The 21,849-nt window shown below is 46.6% G+C and overlaps 1 protein-coding gene across 2 annotated transcripts; it reads left to right on the top strand.

Moving 5' to 3' along the window:
- Positions 1-425: 425 nt before the first annotated feature.
- On the top strand, positions 426-19,363 carry AP3M2 (adaptor related protein complex 3 subunit mu 2). 2 transcript variants are annotated; one of them, XM_027529995.1, is made up of 9 exons: positions 426-570; positions 2,277-2,614; positions 7,157-7,328; positions 8,577-8,714; positions 13,078-13,163; positions 13,410-13,543; positions 15,385-15,592; positions 15,838-15,982; positions 17,321-19,363. In XM_027529995.1, exons 2-9 carry the CDS (start codon positions 2,342-2,344, stop codon positions 17,419-17,421), a joined length of 1,257 nt encoding a protein of 418 aa, XP_027385796.1. In that variant the 5' UTR covers positions 426-570; positions 2,277-2,341; the 3' UTR covers positions 17,422-19,363. The 2 variants fall into 2 exon arrangements, with proteins under 2 accessions (XP_027385796.1, XP_027385795.1); XM_027529994.1 differs by lacking the exon at positions 426-570 and adding an exon at positions 666-770.
- The last annotated feature ends 2,486 nt before the right edge of the window (positions 19,364-21,849 follow it).

The following is a 21,849-nucleotide window of genomic DNA, read 5'->3' on the forward strand; positions in this document are numbered from 1 at the left end:
CCTTCTGGATTCAGCTCCAGAGCTCTGGACACGGCGTTGCACAGCCAATCTCATCTCCTTTACTCAAGGTACGTAAGTGAAAAGGCATCACGTTTCTTTTTAAACGCACTTGTTTAACGGAGACCAGTTATTGCTAGGTAGAGAGCAGTTATTGCTGCTCACGACTTATCATCTATGATATGCTGTTCCGTAAGTCGTGCCCTGGAAGTCACACTTTCTCCGCATCCTCTTCCTGGCGTATCCCGCGGTTACGCAGGTGGCTTCGCAGCGCTCAGGGGCCTTTTGTGACTGGGTGACCAGGTGGAGCCGGGCGGGCCGCAGGCGGTTCGCGACAGCCAATCAGGGCTCAGAGCCCCGGAGCGGCACCAATCAGAGGTTAACGGAGCGTGAGCCAGGGCCAATCGGGGGCTCGAGCCCGAGAACAGGGCGAGCGGCGGCCCGCGGTCAATCAGAGCGGAGGACGAGGCCCAATCGGCAGCCTTCAGACGTGGGTCGCGGGCGGGCTGGGGGCGCCCGGGGGCGGGGCCTGTCCGCGCGGCCGCAAGGTGGGCTCCGCGAAGAGCTAGCGGGGTAAGGAGCGCGGACCGCCCGGGTCGGGGTGGGGCTGGGCGCGTGGCGGGGGCGCGGGGTCACGGGATGCGGCCGGAGCGACCCTCGGAGCTGCGTGATGCTGCGGGGAGATGCGAGGGGCCGCGTCCCGGACTGGGGTGGTGGCCACTCCGGCCGGAGTGGTCGGCGGAGGAGGAGACCGTGTTGCCGTGGAGACGCAGGTGCGCGGACGGGCGACCCTTCTCAGCCTTGGATCGTGCAGCCCGTGGACACCCGGGCTCCAAGCGGCCTCTATCCTCCCCTCGACCCGAGCAAAAATAACCCGCTTTGGCCAGCAGTCTATGCGCCCCCACAGCCTGGCTCCCCGCCGCCCCCTCCCTCCCGCCGGCCTGTCGCGGGCAGAGGGATTAAGCTCGCCCTGCGGCTCTTGGTTAACAGCAGGCCTTTGCAGTTTGACCACCTGGACCAGTTCGCCGACTGGCCACAGCTGGGGTCCAGCGTGGCCGCCTCGTTCCGGTGACTGGCATTAGAGATGCCGCCGCCTGAGGGACCTGGGGGATCCCCCAGAGGGATTTTTTTTTAAAGGCATCTAATACAGAGCTTTGTGCTTAACAAGGACTTAAGAGAATGGGGTCTGACCGAGTAAATAAAGACCACAGGACAGCTCCATTCCGTGATCAGCGCTGTCCAGTAGAAATAGGCAGGGACCCATATACTATGTAATTTTACATGTTCTACTAACCACATTAGAATGTTATAGCTTATATTTATGCAGTATATCCAAAATATCAATATTAAATAAATTTATAAGTTAATATTAGTAATTGATTTAATTAATTGATATTAAATTATTGGTAAACTGTCTGAAATTTAAAAAAATTCTTTTGTATTGAGTATAGCTAATTAACAATGTTGTGACAGTTTCAGGTGAACAGGGAAGGGTCTCAGCCATACATATACATGTTTCCATTCTCCCCCAAACTCCCCTCCCAACCGGGCTGCCACATAACATTGAGCAGAGTTCCGTGTACTATATAGTAGGTCCTTGTTGGTTATCCATTTTAAATATAGCAGTGTGTACAGTCTCCACCCCAAACTCCCTGTCCTTCCCCCAACCTGTTCCCGCCAACAACCCTAAGTTTATTGTCTAAGTCGGTGAGTCAGTCTTTAAACACAATGCTTTTCCATATAAAGCCTTCAAAATCTGGTGTGTGTCTTCTATTCACATCTCAGTTTGGACTAGCCACGTTTCAGATGCTCAATGGCCCCGTTTGGCCAATGGCTACCAAATGAGATGATGCAAACATAACCATTTCTTATATGTGAGTTGTTGCCACATATAGGGAACACCTCCGTGTTCTTTGAAGCCTTCTTGTATGCAAGGAGATGGTGCTGTGCAAGGAGGCAGCAGAAACATGAGGCAAGGTCTCTTTTTCTCCAGGAGCTCCTAGTCCACTTGAGAAAGTAGACACTCAAAAATTAAGTCGAATTTTAAATGAATATGATTCAGGCAGTATTAAAGATAACTGTACAGTGTATAATTAACTGACAAATGAGATGGCTGTTAATTACCCTTGGGGATCCTAGGGAGGGACACTTCTGACTCCTGCAGTGGTGGAAGATTGAATCTAGTCTTAAAAGATGGGTAGGAAAGCTTGGGCTGCTGGACGGATGTGGAGGGGGCTTTGGTTGACTGCAGTTGACCATAGCTTCTCTTATTTTTTTAGGGCTGAGCATTTGCCGAGGCTTTCAGACTGAAAAAGACTCTCTTCGCTCACTGACAGTCTCCACCATGATTCACAGTCTTTTCTTGATCAACTCCTCTGGGGATATTTTCCTGGAGAAACACTGGAAGAGTGTGGTTAGCCGTTCCGTTTGTGATTACTTTTTCGAGGCACAAGAGCGAGCGACGGAGGCCGAGAACGTCCCTCCGGTTATCCCCACCCCGCACCACTATCTCTTAAGTGTTTACCGTCACAAGATCTTTTTTGTGGCTGTGATCCAGACGGAGGTGCCACCTCTGTTTGTCATCGAGTTCCTCCACCGGGTGGTGGACACGTTTCAGGTGCGTGAATGTGAGGAGGTTCATCCGTGGACCTTATGAAGTGTCTTTGTAGCTTTGTTTCCATGGTTTTCAGCCTCAGTTAAGGAACTAAAAGGGCTTCCTTGATAGCTCAGTTGGTAAAGAATCTGCCTGCAACACAGGAGGCCCCGGTTTGATTCTTGGGTCGGGAAGATCCCCTGGAGAAGGGATAGGCTACCCACTCCGGTATTCTTGGGCTTCCCTTGTGGCTCAGCTGGTAAAGAATCTGCCTGCAATGCAGGAGACCTGGGTTCAATCCCTGGGTTGGGAAGATCCCCTGGAGAAGGGAGAGGCTCCCCACTCCAGTATTCTGGCCTGGAGAATTCCATGGACTGTTTGGTCCATGGGGTTGCAAAGAGTCGCACATAACTGAGCAGCATTCACTTTAAGGAACTAAAAAAGAAATCACAACTCTGACAGTGCTCACTTCCTCTCCCATCTGATAAGATTCTTGTTTCTGTTTATTGAATGGGTTGTATCTTGAATGACAGACTATACAGTTTTGAACCTGTGGCCTGAGAAAGCCACTCTACTTAGTATGACTGTATGAAGTCATTTCAGTTCTAGAGACTGGAATTGTCCTACGTTTTGTTCACAAAGCTAAGGAGTTTCAGTTTTTTTAAAGGCTTTTGTCAGGTCGGTTTATTTCTCTCCCTTGGTTCTTATCTCATCATAACAAAGATTTGGAATGGCGGGTTAATTATAGCTCAAGCAGGCAGGATTTCTCAGCTCTTGTCTTGTCATAGCAAGGATTTGAAACAACAGACTAGTTTCAGCTCAGTGACAGCTCAAGAAGACAGAACTTTTATTAAACTGACAGCTGAGATAGTATACTCCCGAGATGTGGGAACAGACCAACCCCAAAGGAGAGGCTCGATTTTTTTATTTTTATGGCAGACTTGATGTTAACCATTGTTAACAGCATTGCTTTGAGTTGCATCAAAAACTGATGCGTGTGGAAAGATATATTTTTTTAAACTAGAAGAACCTAAATAATGCTTGTTTCATTCTCCCCGGCAGGCTAATTTGGGAACCCACCCTTCAGCTTGAGTTTGTGCTCATCCACAGTGTATGAGTACCAGAGACGGACCTTGTTGCAAGCTTAGGACTTCTGTAAAATTTAAGGGGTACATTTTCCAAGATGTAGTTTTCACCTGGAGTTTTTCCTTCAGGAATAGATTTGGAGATCTTGGGGGCACGGGGGGCTGGTCGTACCAGGATGTCAGCACGTGCTATGGGACAGGATTTCAGGTGGCCTAGACTCTGGATCCAGACAGTGGCATCCTCTCCCTAAAAGATTGCTCCACCTCTCATGGTTGTGGTTATCTGCATAACTCAACGATACATGAGAATCAAGGGTCCTCTGGTTTAACTTCTGTGTCATGTGAAGTCCGGAATTAGTCACATGAATACAGACATTGTGGGATTGGAGAGGAGAAGGAGGACCCAGACCTTCTGATACACATTAAAAAGCAAGTCAAAAAGAGTCCTTTCATTTGCTCTTATAAATATATGTCACATGTTTGGAACAGCTTTCATCTCCAAAGAATGAGCATATGTTTAAGTTTTCCCCCCTCAGTCTTTCTGGTAGTACTCTTAGTGGCATATCAGCTCCTTCTCACGGTGAGAACCTGAGAATTATAAACCCCAGTATGTGGAAGAAGCAGAAGAACCCAGCAGTTATGATCTTCAGCTGCTCAAGCCTGGGCCTTGTTAGGATTTCCACACGGGATATTTCACCCCATTAACCGTCGCTCCGTATCTCCATAGTGATGTTATGTAACTTATTACAAGAGAGGAAGTGAAGAAAGTTATTTAATCTACTTGGAACCACAGAGGAATCGGGGTAAACAGTGAAGTGGCTGCTTTAGAAGGCTGGGACTTCACAGCTTGCCAGTTTGGAAGAATTTGTTAGAAGTCTTTAAATGGACGCATCCTGATTTGAATGTCTTATGTGATGTGTGTTCTCTGGCTTCTGTTCTTTCTCTGGTGCTGGGCTGTGACGGAGGAGCCCCTGCTGTGGAAGTGCACACGCGTTGCTATAGCACTGTCCCCTTCCAGCTGCTGATTAATAAAATCACATTCTCCCTAATTAGGAAAGCAAGGGAGGTGTTTTTAAAAATTTATTTTATTGATGTATAGTTGATTTGCAGTGTCATGTTAATTTCTGTTGTATAGCAAAGTGATTCAGTTTTATATATATATATGTATGTATATGCACATTTTCCATAGTTTTCCACTATGGTTTATCACAGAATATTGACTATATTATTAGTTCCCTGGGCTACAGTAGGGCCATGTTGTTTATCCGTTCTCCATATAGTAGTTTGTATCTGTTGATCCCAACCTCCCAATCCATCTCTCTCGCACCTCACCTCCCCCTTGGCAACCACAAGTCTGTTCTCTACGTCTGTGAATCTGTTTCTGCTTCGTAGATAAGTTCCTTTGTGCTGTATTCTAGATTCCACATATAAGTGATGGTTTAGTCACTAAGTTGTGTCCGACTCTTGCAACCTCATGGGCTGTAATCTGCCAGGCTCCTCTCTCCATGGGATTCTCCAGGCAAGAATACTGGAGCAGGTTGCGGTTTCCTTCTCCAATAGAAGTGATATACGATATTTGTCTTTCTCTGACTGACTTATTTCACTTAGTATGATAAGGTCTGGGTCTATCCATGTGGCTGCAAATGGCCTTATTCTATTCTTTTTTATGCCCCAGTGGTATTCCATTGTATAGATGCACCACATCTTTATCCGGTCATCTGCTGATGGACACTTAGGTTGCTTCCATGTATCAGCCATTGTGGATAGTGCTGCTATAAACATAGGGGTGCATGTATCTTTTTGAATTACAGTTCTGTTTGGGTATATGCCCAGGAATGGGATTGCTGGATCATATGGTAGTTCTATTTTTACTTTTTAAGGAACCTCCATACTGTTCTCTGTAGTGGCTATACCAATTTTGCATTCTCACTGACAATGTAGGAGGATTCCCTTTTCTCCAATGAGGAGTTTTATTTTTCAAAATGAAATCACTCATGAGAAGGAAATGTGTAGCTTTTTTTCCTCCTCCAATCTTCATTTTTTAAAGAAAAAATCTTTTTGTTTTAGAAACACGTTCCTGACTCCTAGGTGCTCTTGGGTATTGGAATGTGTCTGAGAGTTGACATCGTCCTGACGTAATTCACGTTCCTGACTCCTAAGTGCTCTTGGATATTGGAATGTGTCTGAGGGTTGACATCATCCTGACGTAATTTAGGTCACCTCTGGAGTCTGTGTTCAGTTCTGGATGTCATCATTTGAGGAAACTATTAGAAAATTAGGAAAAATCCAAAGAAATGGCAAGAAAGTTAAACAATCTAGAGGCCTTACCGTAGCATGACCAGTAGCAGGACCAAACAGGGAGTTTGGCCCTGAGAAGAAGAATTGAAGGCAAATGTTGTCCTGGGCCTCTGATCTCTGTGGGGCTGTTACACAGCCTTGTTCTGTAAGGCATATCTAGGAAGCAGGTTTCAGTTTAGCCAAAGAAAGGACTTTCTAAGGATCAGCACTGCCCATGAATAGAATGGACTTTCTCAAAAGGGGTGCATTTCCCATCAATGGATGAATTCTTGAGGACTGTCTGACCATCTGAACGGCCCAGCAGCAGAAGCACGGACATTGTCAAGAAGGGCACGCCAGGTGCCTACAGGCCTTTCTCTCTGCATCATTTCATCATGGTGCATCAGAGTTTACATGGCGCTTTATAGTTTACAAAGCACTTTCATACATGTTCTCATTTAATCCGTCATGCTTAGTTCTTACAACCCTGTGCGTCCATGCATGGTATTATCCAGATTATACTATTAGAGACATCGAGACCTAATTAGTTACCATGAATTAATCTAGTAGGTGACAATTAAGATTATTACCCAGGCCTTCTGATTTGGAATTCAGTGCTTTCCCCACAACCCACATAATTTAGTGTCTAAGTTTAGCCTTTCTTAATAAAGGGACAAAGTGTTATTAGAATCCTAGCATCTTAGAAAAAGGATGATCCAAAGAGATTTTCTGGTGTGCTAGCTCACACCCCTCATTTCATTTCTCTCAGTTCTTTTTTGCTTCATGAATGTTGAGGAATAGCACAACAGTAAGAGTTAAAAATTTGGGGGTCCAGGATATATTGTATCAGATATTATTATCTCACATAGTTCATTCAAATTCATGTTCAAAACCACGTAATAGTCTAGACTCAGTTTTGTATTCTTCATATTAGTTGAAGAAACTAACCCAAAGGGATTAAATGACTCACTTTAGTATATGAAAGAAGTTATTAATGATACTTGCGTTATAATCTAGTCTAGTTTTCTTTCCACCAAACTGGGCTGCCTAAGAGAACCAGGGTTATGCTTCATCCCCTTATTGTAGAAGAAGGTCCCAGAAACGCTGCGTGAACACAGGTGGACATTACTTGATAATCTCTGGGCGCGTTCCTTCACCATCACAGTCTCTTGAGTGATAAATGTATGTATTGTGTCTTCATCAGGATTATTTTGGAGTCTGTTCGGAGCCAGTGATAAAAGACAATGTGGTTGTGGTTTACGAGGTGCTGGAAGAGATGCTGGACAATGGGTTTCCACTGGCTACCGAGTCGAACATCCTCAAAGAACTGATAAAGCCGCCCACCATCCTTCGAACTGTTGTCAACACCATCACAGGTACGGGAGGGGCCCCACGGGAGGCGGCCGCCATCCTGCGTGTGGCTTAGTCCTCTGGTGTGCCTTGTTTCGAGTGCTTGTTTTGGGGATCTCAAATGTCCAGATGCTTTCATTTCGTTCTTTGTAGTCTTTAGTATAACCTAAAATAAAACTTGTGTGTGTGTAGAAAATATTCTGATTTCAATGACAGAATAAACTGTTCTCCTTTTAAAAGGAATTTTCCCTGGGCTTCCGTTATGGTCCAGTGGTTTTAAATGTGCCTTGCAATGCAAGGGACACCGGTTAGACCCCTGGTCTGGGAAGATTCCACGTGCCATGGAACAACTAAGACCATGCACCAGAACTGCTGTGCCTGCATGCCTAGAGCCTGCGTGGCCTAGAGCCTGCGTGGCCTAGAGCCTGCGTGCCTAGAGCCTGCGTGCCCTAGAGCCTGCGTGGCCTAGAGCCTGCATGCGTAGAGCCTGCGTGGCCTAGAGCCTGCATGCCTAGAGCCTGCGTGCCCTAGAACCTGCGTGCCTAGAGCCTGCGTGGCCTAGAGCCTGCGTGCCTAGAGCCTGCGTGGCCTAGAGCCTGCGTGGCCTAGAGCCTGTGCTCTGCAACAGAAGCCATTGCAGTGAGAAGCCCACGCACGGCAAGGAAGGCCCAGCACAGCCGAAAAATAAAATAACCGAATCTTTAATAATCATCAGGTTTCCTCCTGATTATAGAAGCAGCACATGATTATTGTAGAAGGTCAGAAATACAGAAAAGCACAGAGAACATGAAATAAGCTCATAATCACTTTTAACATACAGTGTATATATGTATTTTTATCTTCTTTAGTGAGATGGATAATGTATGGACAGGTGGAATTTTTTAAAACGAGTTAGAATACGGTTTTTACCCATGAAATTTTTATATCAATATGTGGATTACCATCCCTACTGAAACCCAATGCATTATTTAAGCTGCAAGCCATTGGGGAATTTGAGAGACCGAGTTCAGGTTACTTTCAAAACCAAAATAATATGCTATCTGTTTCTCAGGTAACTTTTTTACCTGTATTCTGCCTGAGGAGGCACACCAACTGGGGACAAGTGTTTTAAATGGACTAGTTTACCAAGATGGAATTTGGGAAAACTATAATCTTTATTTTGGAAAACTTCTTCAAGTAAGCATGTAAATAGTGGATGCATAGGAACTTTTAGGGACGTGCTCTCTGGTTATTAGGTAATTGGTTTCATCTAATTACAATATTCATTGTCTCAGGAAGCACCAACGTGGGCGACCAGCTGCCCACTGGGCAGCTGTCCGTGGTACCTTGGCGACGAACGGGGGTGAAATACACCAACAATGAGGCCTATTTTGATGTGATTGAAGAGATTGATGCCATCATTGACAAATCAGGTGGGTGCTTGCAGCCTGTTTACAGAACTGTGAAAATAGAGGCCCCCTTCAGACAGTGCTCGCTCATTATCAGAATTGTCCCCCATTTAAGGCCATTTATTTAACTTAGAGTCTACTTTGTGTCAAGCATTGTGTATTAGAACTGGACTGAAATGTCATGATATAGATGATGTGATCGTACATGTAGGAACTCTAAAGACTCCAGCCTAACACTGTGAGAACTAATAAATGTAATATAGTTGCAGGATACAAAATCAGTATGTTTCTGTACACAAACTTGCACAGCGTTTTGTACACTGACCTTGTACGGTGATGTTTCTGTACACAAACAACAAACTATCCAAAAAGGGAACTGAGAAAACAATCCCATTTACAGTAGCAACAAAAAGAATAAAATACTTAGGAATAAACTGAACCAAAGAAACTTACACCCTGAAAATTACAAAGCGTTGATGGAGGAAATAAAGAGCAAATAAATGGGAAGATGCTATATTTTCATGGATTGGGAGAATCGGTGTTGTTAAAATGTTTGAAATATCCAAAGACATCCTCATCAGAATCCCAAATGCTATCCACATTAGTCTCTCAATGGTATTCTTTATAGAAATAGAAAAAACAAAACTCGTATGGAACCACAAAAACCTCAAATCGCCAAAGCAGTCTTGAGCAAGAATAAACCTGGAGACTTCACAATTCTAGATTTCAAAATATATTATAAACTTATGGTAATCAGAACTGTAAGGTGGACTTCCTAGTGGTCCAGCAGTTAAGAATCCACCTGCCAATGCAGGGGACACGGGTTCAGTCTTTAGTCCCGGAAGGTCCCACTTGCTGAAGGGAGCTAAGCCCTCAAGCCACAACTACTGAGCCCCGGTGCCACAAGTACTGAAGCCTGCGTGCCTGGAGCCTGCGCTGCACAACAGGAGAAGCCACTGTATGAGAAGCCCATGCACCGTAACTGGAGAGAAGCCTCTGCTCGCCACAACTGGAGAAAGCCTGCATGCAGCAGTGAAGACCCAGTGCAGCCAAAACTAAAAACAAATATTAAACAACTGTACGGTAAGGTCATAAAAATAGACATATACACCAGTGAAGCAGAATAGAAGGCTCAGCAATAAATCTGTCAACTGGTCTTCAACAAGCGTGCCAAGAACATGCGATGGGGAAAGGCTAGTCTCTGCAGGGGGTGGTGTTGGAAAAACTGGATGTTCACGTGTAGAAGAATAAAATCACCCTTAATCTCACACCACACACAAAATCCAACTCAAAACGTTTTAAGGACCTAAATGTAAGACCTGGAAACCATAAACCTACTAGTAGAAAACAGGAACAGAGCTTCTTGACACTGGTCTGGGCAGTGGTTTTTTTTTTTTTTCAAGATATGATACCAAAGCAAAGGCTTCAAAAGGAAAATTAGACCAATAGGATTGTATCAAAATAAAAGCCTCCATACAAGAAAGGAACCAGTCAGAGGAAAAAGACAGCCTGCAAATGAGAGGAAATGTATGCAAACCATATATCTGATAAGAGGTTGATATCCAAAATATGTGAGAAACTTAAACAATTCAATAGCAAAAAAAAAAAAAAACAGCCAGATAATCTGACTAAAAAAGTGGGCATAGGATCTGAAAGCAGCACTAGTGGTAAAGAGCCTGCCTGCCACTGCAGGAGAGACTTGAGAGATGTGGGCTCAGTCCCTGGGTTGGGAAGACCCCCTGGAGAAGGACGTGGCCACCCACTCCAGTGTTCTTGCCTGGAGAATCCCCATGGACAGAGGAGCCTGGTGGGCTACAGTCCTTGGGGTCGCAAAGAGTTGGACACAAGTGAAGTGACTTGGCAGAGGATCCGAAGAGACATACTTCAGAAAAGCCGTACGAATGGCCAGCAGGTAAATGAAAAGGTGCTCAGTGTCATCCAGGAAAAGCAAGTCAGAACCACAGTGAGGTATCACTCGCACCTCATATCAAGAAGACAAAAGATGCAGCAGGCATTGGCAATGATGTGGAGAAAGGGGAACCCTTTGCACTTGCTGGGGGAAATGTAAGTTGGTGCAGCCGCTGTGGAAGCAGTACGGAGGCGCCTCAAGAAACTGAAACTCCCTAATGATCCAGCAGTCCCACTCCTGGGTCTAGATCCAAAGGAAATGGAGTTAGCATCTCAAAGAGGCGTCCGCACCCCTGTGTTCACAGCGGCATTGTTGGCAGCAGCCAAGATGTGGGAACAAACCAAGTGTCTGTTGATGGCTGATGGATAAAGAAGACGTGCGGCAGACACCCTCACACACAGGAACGTTACTCGGCCATATGAAGAAGTAAATCCTGCCACCCGTGAAAACACCGGTGAACCTAGGGGACGTGATGCTGGGTGAAGGAAGCCGGACACAGAAGGACAAACGTGCCATGACTGCACATGGAAAAACCTGATATGGACCAGTGCCGGGCTCCCCTTATATGTGGAGTCTGCAGCAGTCAGGTCCGCAGAAGCAGAGTAGAAGGTGGTTACCAGGAGTGGGGAGGATGGGAATGGGGAGAGGTTGGTGAAAGGTGCCAAGCTTCAGTTCTGCACGATGAAGAAGTTGTGGAGATTCACCACGCAGCACGGGGACTACCGCAGTCTACTTTCTTTTCCATGTTATTGAGTGTAATTGAGAAACGTGTAAGGTATTCGGAATGTTCATTATGGTGATTTGATCTACATGTAGGTTGTGAAAGGATTCCCCCCTACCCCAGCTAGTTAAATTATCACATGTGTCACCTCACAAGTATATTGTCTACTTGAAATTTACTAAAAGGGAAAATTTTAAGGGCTCTCACCACAAAATCCCAACTAACCGTGTGAGGTAATGGACGTGTTGGTCAGCTTCATCATGGTGATCACTTCACAGGGTGTGTGTGTATTAACACACAGCTTTTATTTGTTGACTATACCTCAACAACGCTGAAGAAAAGCCTTGGGAAAACATGACGTAGAGCCGTGCTGGGCTCACATTTTCAATGGTTTTTATCCTCTCAAGTGAAAAAGTAACAAACTGAACTCTTGTTGATGAGATGTCCTTTTGGAAGTATTTGACTCTCAGTTGTCAGCGCAGACCTGAAGTTTAATCACTAAAATTCAGAGAGTCATAGTCTCTTCTATCCATTCAGAGAGGTTAACACGACTACAAGTCCTTAGAGTGAGGAAATTTATAGAAAGTTCTCTTTGCATGAGCGAACTCATTTATCCAGCAAGTGCTTACGGAGAATCCATGGTGCTGTAGCTGAGCACCAGGCGGTGGGTGTGTGATGGTGATGAAGACGGGGCCTGTGGCTGCAGGAAGCTTCCTGAAAGTCTAGTGAGGGGGCGAGAAAGGGGAAAAGAGAGGTCCCCTCCCACCCAGACCTAAGTATAAAGCTCAGGCATGCTTCATCAGTAGAATGAGTAGGAGTTAGTACAGGCTGCACGGATCTGGGAGCAAAGCAGGTGCAAACACTCTTAAGAAGAGTGAAACATTGTTGGGAAATTACATAGCTCAGGATGACTGGACTGAGACGCATAAAGAAAGAAAAGTAACTGATGAGGCTTTAAAACCAAGTAGGCACAGCAGCTTTTTGTATTATCCCCAAACTGGAAAGGGTCCCAAATGTCCATCAGCAATAGAAAAGATGAACAAGTTTCAGTGTGATCATACCAGGAGAAGGAGAAGAGCAGGAAAACCAGGAAATAGGAGGGGTTAGGAGAAAGGAACACTTGAAAGAAAGAAGTGGTCACTGGAGGCTGCAGGAGAGAGAGCCTGTGAACTGAAGACCAACGTGTCAGTTCCATTTGACATCAGAGCTCCTTGGGGGCCTGTGAAGTGAATATACCGTCCATGGAATTCTCCAGGCCAGAATACCAGAGTGGGGCGCCTTTCCCTCCTCCAGGGGATCTTCTCAACCCAGGGATCGAACCCAGACCTCCCACGTTGCAGGCGGATTCCTTACCAGCCGAGCCACAAGGGAAGTCCTTGGTGCCTGCAGGGAGAGCAGTCCCTGATGTGAATTCAGTGTTCCAAACCATTGGTCAAGATAGCGATGTGTGTGATTCTGGCACTAGATTTAGAGCTCCTCCAGGCTAACAGTCTCACCAGTCTTTATCCCTGCTGCTTCATCAGAGTGTCTTGTGCTTGCTGTGCAGTTGATAAAGGTTTTCGAGGACAGGTGGATTGGGTAGATGATTCGGATGGATGGATGGACAGAAGGAAGGAATGAAGAACGGGGAGGGGAGGAGGAAGGAAGGAAGGAAATGGGATGGGAGAGGAAGAGAACGCTAAGGAGGGAGGAAGGAGTCAAGTTCGTTGGGAAGGACAGAAAGGGTCTCACCTTCTTCCTGTCTCATCCTGTCTCAGGGTCCACCATCACGGCCGAGATCCAGGGGGTGATCGACGCCTGCGTCAAGCTGACCGGCATGCCCGACCTGACACTTTCCTTCATGGTAAAATCCTGGGCCGGAGATCTAGTCCTTGGGACGTTAGATGCTTCTGGAAAGACAGAGCGGCAGGAGGGGATGGAACTGGAAGGGATGGTCAGGGCCAGCCACAAAGCTCACAGGCGGCCTCGAATGTCCCCGAGTCACAACAGAATGTGTGCGTGTGTTTTCATGAAAGCAGCACCTAAGTTACTTTCCTTAAAGACGCGTGGTTCTAACTCCCACCTGTGGCTGTTGCTTGATGTTGCCCAGAACCCCAGGCTGCTGGACGATGTCAGCTTCCACCCCTGCGTCCGCTTCAAGCGCTGGGAGTCCGAGCGCATCCTCTCCTTCATCCCCCCAGACGGCAACTTCCGCCTGCTGTCCTACCACGTCAGCGCGCAGAAGTAAGCAGCTCATGAACCTGAGGGCAGAGTGTGTGCGTGTGCGTGTGTGCACGTGTGTGTGTTTGGAAACAGTATCCGCAGCGATGAAGAACTCAGGCTCTGAAGTTACCTAGTAACTAATCAGGTAACCGCGGGTGAGTTGTTTCTCCTTTCCCGTGCCTGTTTTCTTTATCTAGGAAAGCTGAAGTAGTGAAAGTAACATGTAATGAAGTAAGGGGCTTCCCTGGTGGCTCAGTGGGCAAGAATCTACCTGCCAATGCAGGAGACGCAGGTTCAATCCACGGGTCCGGAAGATCCCCCTGGAGAAGGAAATGGCCACCACTCCAGCATTCTTGCCTGGGAAATCCCATGGACAGAGCAGCCTGGCAGGCTACAGCCCACGGGGTCACAAAAGAGTCGGACACGACTGAGGGACTAAACATCAACAGTAAAGTAATAAGTAACTTGAAAATAATAAAGGTGCCTTGTTATGAGGATTAAATAAGAAACTCTAAATAGTGGCTTCCGCACAAAGTAAGTGCTCATTACGTTTGCTGCTGTTAGTTTTGTTGTTATTGTGTGCCTAAACAGGAATGTTTTTCCCTCAGATTGGAATCTGAGAACACCTGTATTTCAGTCCCTTTTACCCCAAAAAAGTAGTGAGTGGTACTCTGAAGAACCATACAATTCAGTGACTTTGGGTCTTGAACATTCTCTTTACTATGGACTCTGAGTTCTTTTGGGGGAAGGCATAGAGTAGATGTGGAGAAGGCAATGGCACCTCACTCCAGCACTCTTGCCTGGAAAATCCCAGGGACAGAGGAGCCTGGAAGGCTGCAGTCCATGGGGTCGCTAAGAGTTGGACACGACTGAGTGAATTCACTTTCACTTTTCACTTTCATGCATAGGAGAAGGAAATGGCAACCCACTCCAATGTTCTTGCCTGGAGAATCCCAGGGACAGGGAGCCTGGTGGGCTGCCATCTATGGGGTCACACAGAGTCGGACACGACTGAAGTGACTTAGCAGCAGCAGCAGCATAGAGTAGATGTGTAGATTGAAGAGAGCCTTGGACCTCTCGGCCACTGAGGCCTTCCTGTGGGATTCGGAATAAATAATTTGGGGAAATATCTGAGTGCTTGAGAGCGGAAGCTCTAAAATCAGACTGCCCGTACTTAAGCCCCACCTGCAGTACTGATGATACATGACCTTGGCAAGTTATTGAATGGTTAACCTCGGTTAAGTATAAGGACATCAGTATTAATGACATCAGGACAGAAGCAATGCCTGCCTCATACTTATGGGGAGGATTAAATGAGTAATCGAGGGAAAACCTGTAGGGTCATGCTGGCCTCAGGAAGTAGTGCTCCACAGATGCCAAGGATGGTTACAACTGTAGTATCAGCCTGCAGTTTCTCTGTCAGATCATGCCGACCCCATCCCTTAGGGGTTTTTGTAAGGATTAAAGTCAAGTTAAAAGCACTCTCAAGAATTTGTAAAAGCCCCATGAGGTATGAATGTTACTCTCCCAAGTGCAAATAATTGTTGGTCACATGCAAAACGTTAAAACACGGAAATGTGATTTCTGTTTGCCATGCCTTTTCCTCAGAGTCCACCGAGTCTGCTCTTTGGTTTTGTTGATTTCATTCTGAGTCGTTAGAAGAGTTAGTTGACTTACTAATCAACATCTTAGATTTACAGAAAGAAAACGATCAAAGCCGTCTAGAGGGTTTTTCTCTGCATACTCTGTAAAACAAGGACGGAGGTGAGGGAGGGAAAGCTGCCAACAGAACAGAAAAGGGAAAAGTGGCCGTTTTTCCGGTACGTTGACGATGTGGGCTTTTTGTCTCCTCTCTTTTCCAGCCTGGTGGCGATTCCAGTGTACGTTAAACATAACATCAGCTTCCGGGACAGTAGCTCACTCGGCCGCTTTGAAATAACGGTGGGGCCTAAGCAGACCATGGGGAAGACCATAGAGGGGGTGACCGTCACCAGCCAGATGCCCAGAGGCGTCCTGAACATGAGCCTCACGCCGTCTCAGGGGACACACACGTTTGACCCAGTCACCAAGGTAGGAGGATACACAGGAGGTTCGAGATGCCCGTGTTTGAAATAGCAGGAGCTCTGCAGCACCCCTTTCTGTCTTGTGGAAAGGCAAGCTTGACGAAAGGGACGTGGTTGAGGACACCGAGATAATTCACAGTAACAAGGAGCATTCTCTTCTGGGGAACCCCCAGGAGGTCATAGGAACACAGGGAGCTCAGGCGTCTCAGGTGTAGTTGCCACCAAAACTTCCTCTTTTCTCTCTCTTTGGAGATGCTGTCTTGGGATGTAGGGAAAATAAATCCCCAGAAGCTCCCAAGTTTGAAGGGAACCATGAGTCTCCAGGCCGGAGCTTCCAAACCAGATGAGAACCCCACGATCAACCTGCAGTTTAAGATCCAGCAACTGGCCATTTCTGGTGAGTGACGCCCAGCTCAGGGTTGGGGGTGGGTGGGGGCCCAAGGTGGTGATGTCACAAAGTCCCCCCGGCTGCTCCCTGTCCACAGAGTTGGGTTTTGTTAGCTGATATGTGATCTTTAGTCAGATCTTTCCCAGCCCATTTCTGGAGGAAGTCTGTGACCCTCCCTCAGTACTGGAGATGGCAGTGCTCGTGAGCCGTTGTTGAGTCACCCTGGGGGCGCTGGCTGGGCCACCCCGGGTCTTCAGCACGGGGATGTGTCTGCAATCTCAGCCGGTGAATGAAGAGAATTCCCCACCTTTCCCCCAGTTTCAGAAGATTTCACGTGTGCTGTGATCACGTGGGACGCTTGCTGACCTGAGTTATCAACTATAGTTTACACCCCACCACCCAGGGTGATATCAAGACTTGTTACCTCTCTGCAGGTGTCTACTACGTGCCGGGCACTAACTTAAGCTCTTTTCATCTATTTTCTTATTTAATTCTTAGAATGACCCTTTCAGATGGATAGGAGATGACTTCAGCTTTATATGAAGTTCTTGTTTTCTTTACCAATGGATCACATCTAGTTTAAATGATTAGAATTCCTTTAAACGATAAGCTCTTTTCATCTTAAAATGCTTAATAAACTTTAAAGCTCTGAATAGTATAAAATGTTCTTTTCTTAGTCCAGTGAGAATATTTAAGAAGCACTGAAGAATTAATTCATCACTTTTCATCATTAGTTTATTCATTCAGTTATACTTTTATTTGATCATGAATTTCTTAATTTTGTTGTTATGAATTCATATGTTCAACCCCATAACTTTGAGAAAAATCTGGAGTGGTCTTATTTTTTCTTACCCTCGTTTCAGCCTGCATATAACTTTCTGCCCTTTGCACCACAGGGACAGATCTCATTGGCTGGCTTTTTATTGGCGCAGGTTTTTATTTTCAGCCTATGTTCCAGGGGTGAAGAATCTGTCAGCTGTGTTCAAGTGACATAATTAAGTGTAGGTTCCCAGGTAGCGGAATGGTAAAGAATTGGCCTGCAATACAGGAGATGCAGGAGACTCGGGTTCGATCCCGGGGTTGGAAAGATCTCTTGGAGAAGGAAATGGAAACCCACTCCAGTATTCTTGCCTGGAGAATCCCATGGAGAGAGGAGCCTGGCGGGCTATGGTCCAAAGGATCCGTAACATCCCAAAGAGCTGGACACAACTGAGTGACTGAGCACACACACATTTTCCGGAACACGGTTACAACTTTCTCCAGCCCTCGAAGCTCTTTGAGTTGACGTGAATTAACCAGTTATGCTATCTGCTTCTTTGGAATAACGCTTACCTTCCTTCCTTGCAGGCCTCAAAGTGAATCGTCTGGATATGTATGGAGAGAAGTACAAACCCTTCAAGGGCATAAAGTACATGACCAAAGCTGGGAAGTTCCAAGTTCGAACCTGAAGCGAGAATTTCGCAAAGCAGACGGTCACGAACACTTTTTCATTTCTTAACCTGTCTAGAAGTAAAACCCATCAGCCTGGCTCGTAGGTCCGTGACCCCTCTGGACCCACTGGCTCCCGTTTTCCTTAGCCTTCAGCACCGAGGAGCGAATCCAGGGAGACAGGGTCGCCGGGGGGCCGGGGCAGGACCCACCCACCAGCATCTCCAACCCAGTTCTCAGAGCAGAGGCAGCTGGAGGTACCTGACTGCGTGTTGAACTGTTTGTAACTTTGTAACGGGGTTACCCCAGGAAAAGACCAGCGTTTGTTACTTGTTCGGCTGTAATTTTCTTCAGCCAAGGGAAGACTTCTTTGTTTTTGTTTTTTAACCCCAGGGGGAAAAAGAATTAGAGCGCACTTGGAAGGAAACGAATGTTAGTAGAGGAAGGCAGGGAGAAGGCATGGAGTGTGTGCACTCCCATTAAAGTGAAGAGAGAGGGGCACCCATCTCCACCCCCAGGAGGGGCTGGGAGGAACGGAGTGGAGTGAGTTTCCTTCTGAGCCCTCTGTTTGTATACAAGCATAAAGATCTGTACTTCTAGAAGCAAACTGGAAGCTTCTTAAATCGGAGCCCCCTGCTGACATGGAAGCCCCAGCAGGATGAGACTTTTCCCTCAGAGGCTGGGACGCCGCTCCCACCAGCTTGCAGAGCCGCCCTCTCCGGTGAGACGGTGCCCCGCCCGCTCCCTGGGGGGCGGTGGTCTCAAATACCTCTTTCCTTGACCCACCCCTCGCCAAACAGCTCCACTCCTTCACAGAATGGCTGCTCCCCTCGGCGCCAGGGCAGGCTGTGTGTCCTCGTCCATGTCGGTCGGGGGCTCCCTGGGGGCTGGAGCCTGACCTTCCCGTTGGCACGCTTTCCCGAGGTCACTCTCAGCCAGACGCTGATAGGAGCGGCCAGTCCTGGGGGCAGGTCCAGTAACGGCATTTCCTCAGAGTGTCTTCTGTTCTGCACCCCCCCCTGTATAATCTATTTATTAGCAATATATTGACCAGTCCATGTTTGTTTTTAAGACCCGCCCCCCCTCCCCAGATCCCTTCAGTCGTTGAATAAAACCGATGTAGGAAGATGGGTCCTGTTGCGCCTGTGCGGCCCGGTTCAGGAAACACGGCCCTGAAGGTGGTCTGCAGGCCTCCGCAGCCGGAAGCTTTCCATTCAGCTCAGTGTGCCCATCACCCATTCCGATATTTATAGATCAGACAGGTATTTTAAAATTATAGTTTATGATGCGATATTGTACTCTGCTCTGTGCATGGAGAGAAATGAAGACTTTGTGCTCTCCAACCCTACAATTTTTCTCTAATGCCCTGTTTCCAAGTACTTAGGTAGTGGTTTTTATTTTTTTTTTCCTATAGTTTTCTCTTCCTACTTCCTGGATTTGTTTTTTTACTGCAGAATAATGCTGCTTTGTGGTTTTGCTCTGGGGTCTGTTGTGCTGTGTCTCATAGCCCATCACTCCAAAATTTGTCCTGGATCCAAGATCCCATTCCTGCGCCTGCCATGGTAGGGAAACGTCTCTGCCTGTACGTTCCAGAACAACGGAAGTACTACTCCTGAGTGCTCTGGAGGATTTCAGGGTTTCCTCGGTCACAGGAGACAACCCATCTTGGTCCCTGAATACCCTTAGGTTTATAAGTCTAGCTGTCTTATTCCCTCCAGGGCAGCTCATCCTAATTTCAAGGGAAGAATTTAAGAAGTAAAGTACTGGGGCTGTGGGGCCCGCAGACCATAGCAGGGGAGCACCCCGCACCGAGCTGCAGACCCTGGGATACCCCCTCACCCCAGTGGTGTGTCAGCATAGGTGGTACCGGGTGCCCCCAGCAAGCCACTCGGTTCCACACTTGTTTAACATGCAGAAGCATCTTCTCTGTTTAAATCTTAATAAAGTTGCGTGTTGCCAGTCCTTCATGTCCTGAGTGTCTTGTTACTAGGACCGTGGGCGATGCTCTGCACACATGCCCAGCGGAAGCAGGAAGAAAGAGGAATTCAGGGGATCTCACTGCATCTGCACTTTCCAACCAGCAGACCGAAGCTGTATATATGGTTTGGGTATGTCATCTTGCAGGTCGTGAGAACAAAGGTCCAGATCAATCAAATTATGTTCCCCAGGGTACAGAAGACGAAACCACTGAAGCTGCTGGTGTCTCTTCTAGCGCTTTCCCTGTCCTGGCCTCTTGTGCTTCTTAGGTTGATTAATTGGGACGTGAAGCCAGGTGCAGGGGTCCTGGTTATCCTGATTGCAGTGAAGACTTCCCGGAGTCTCCTGGGATGTGTAGACGAGGGTCCTCTCATGGCCGGGGGACACTAAGAAAAGGAGTTCTCTCTGCCTTCCGACCACAAGTTATTGCTACCCCATCCTGTCTGTTTCATTGACTCATCTCCCTGCCTTGGGTCTGGCTGTTTCCTTAGCCTCACAGTGTGATCAGCAAGGTTCATAACACTTGTACTTTCCTCTGTGGCCAGTAGGTGGTGACTCAGTGCCAACATTAATTTTTTCTCTTTAATTGTTAGAAAAAAAATTTTTTTTGAAGGAAACTGAAACTCTTTAAATTTTGCCTCAAGACCCCAAGTTTGTGAGTCTTTGACTTTGGAGGTTAGATGTGGAACCAAAGTTTATGATCCTCTTTCGACAACCTGACCTAAGATGGGAGCTCCAGGGGAATGGTAGTTTCCATCATTTGAGTTTCTCTAGGTCTTTACCCATTAAAGCTGTTTGCATGATTCTATGAGGATCTTTTTTGTTCTTTGGGTTTCTATTAACGTCTTTTATTAACAGCCAGAGATAGTAAAGCAGTACTACTTATTTCCCTATCGCCCTCTCCTTCCCCCGACACGTCCCAGACATTTTATCCTGACTCTCCTAACCCACACCGGGTAGTGACGTGTTGCGCTCTAAGTGTGTTTTAGCCTCATCCACATGCATCTGTCCTGCAGGGCTGGGGGCCCTGCCTGGAGCTCTGTCAGTGGTCTCTGCTGAGCACCTGTCTTCAAACAAGCCTGTGGTTTCCAGGGCTTCACTCAGAGGAATGTGGGGGCCTTTTAACTTTGCATTTCCATCAAAGGAGCCCTCCACTGCTTCACTTCATTTCAATAACACAACTGTCCGGAGAAAAGCTCCTTCTGCAACGGGGGAGGGGATGAAACCAGCAGAACTCCGACCAGAGCTGCGGTTACAGGGGTCTTCCTTACCACTGTCTTCCAGCCGTCTTCTCCCCAGAGGGCTAAGGTGCACATTTACCTAAGACAAAACCTGCCCCTTTCACAGGCTGAAGTCAGGAAATCTGTGACTTACTGAACTGGTCCCGGGACAGAGCATTGTCAGATAAATGCCCCCTCCCCACCGCCCACCGCTGGAATCAAGATTCTGGGCTTTAGATTCTCTTTCTTCTGTGAGTTGAAACTATTCTTTTAAGAACTTCTAAGTTGAGCAGTTCTGACCGCCTCTCCAGAGAGAGAGGAGAGAGAACTACGACCATGTTTGCGCCAAGAAACTGTCGGCACATAACCCAACAGCAAGCCTTACATCATCAGGTTTATTCTTAGATCCAGGGTGTCAGTGATAACAAACTGTCAGGCAGCAAGCAGGGGTATGCGTTACATCTCAGGAGCAGAAAGAAAGTCTAAGAGAAGGGGGAAGCAGCATTGCTTAAGTAACATACTTGTGTGGACTGGTCTGGGAGTGAATTCTTTAAAAAAAAATTTCTTTATTGGAATATAGTTGATTTACAACGTTGTATTAGTTCCAGGTATACAGCAAAGTGAATCAGTATGTTTACGTATATTCACTCTTATTTTTTTAGATTCTTTTCCCATGTAGGTCAGAGTTTTGAGTAGAGTTCCCTGCACTATACAGCAGTTCTTATTTGTTATCTATTTTGCATATAGCGGTGTGTATACGTCAGTCCCAATCTGTGTCAGCATCTTTTTGACTCATTCCTCTTTTCCCTTGGAGTCCTGTCCAGGGTGTCTTCCTACCTACTCCCCTCCTGTGAATATCTTCCCTGAGCCTCGTTTGGGCCATCGGCTCTAACCCCAAGTGTCTGCGGCTCCCTGCTGCCAAGAGAATTAAGTCCAAAGTTCAGTTTAGCATTCAAAGTGCCATCATTAATTCTAACCTACGTTCTTCTTCATGAACTTTACTTTGGACAAAATATAACTCAATTCCTCCCCACACTCCCCTGCCTTTCTTGCCCTCCAGATCTTTAGATTTTCATGCAGTGGTAGCTCCTTGCCTCAGGAACTACAGTCAGTATCCTGTAATAAACCATCATGGAAAAGAATATGAAAAAAATGTATATATGTGTATAACCGAATCACTTTGCTGTGCAGTAGAAATTAACACGACTTTGTAAATCAACTATTCTTCAATAAAATTTTAAGAAAAATTTT

The sequence above is a fragment of the Bos indicus x Bos taurus genome, chromosome 27 (assembly GCF_003369695.1).
Source record: "Bos indicus x Bos taurus breed Angus x Brahman F1 hybrid chromosome 27, Bos_hybrid_MaternalHap_v2.0, whole genome shotgun sequence".
In the NCBI taxonomy this organism is placed as follows: domain Eukaryota; kingdom Metazoa; phylum Chordata; class Mammalia; order Artiodactyla; family Bovidae; genus Bos; species Bos indicus x Bos taurus.

Coding starts and splice junctions, on each gene's coding strand:
- AP3M2 (XM_027529994.1), top strand. CDS start 668: ATGCTGCGGGGAGATGCGAGGGGCCGCGTCCCGGACTGGGGTGGTGGC. Junction 13,164..13,409: donor ACCTGACACTTTCCTTCATG/GTAAAATCCTGG, acceptor GATGTTGCCCAG/AACCCCAGGCTGCTGGACGA. Junction 13,544..15,384: donor TACCACGTCAGCGCGCAGAA/GTAAGCAGCTCA, acceptor TCTCTTTTCCAG/CCTGGTGGCGATTCCAGTGT.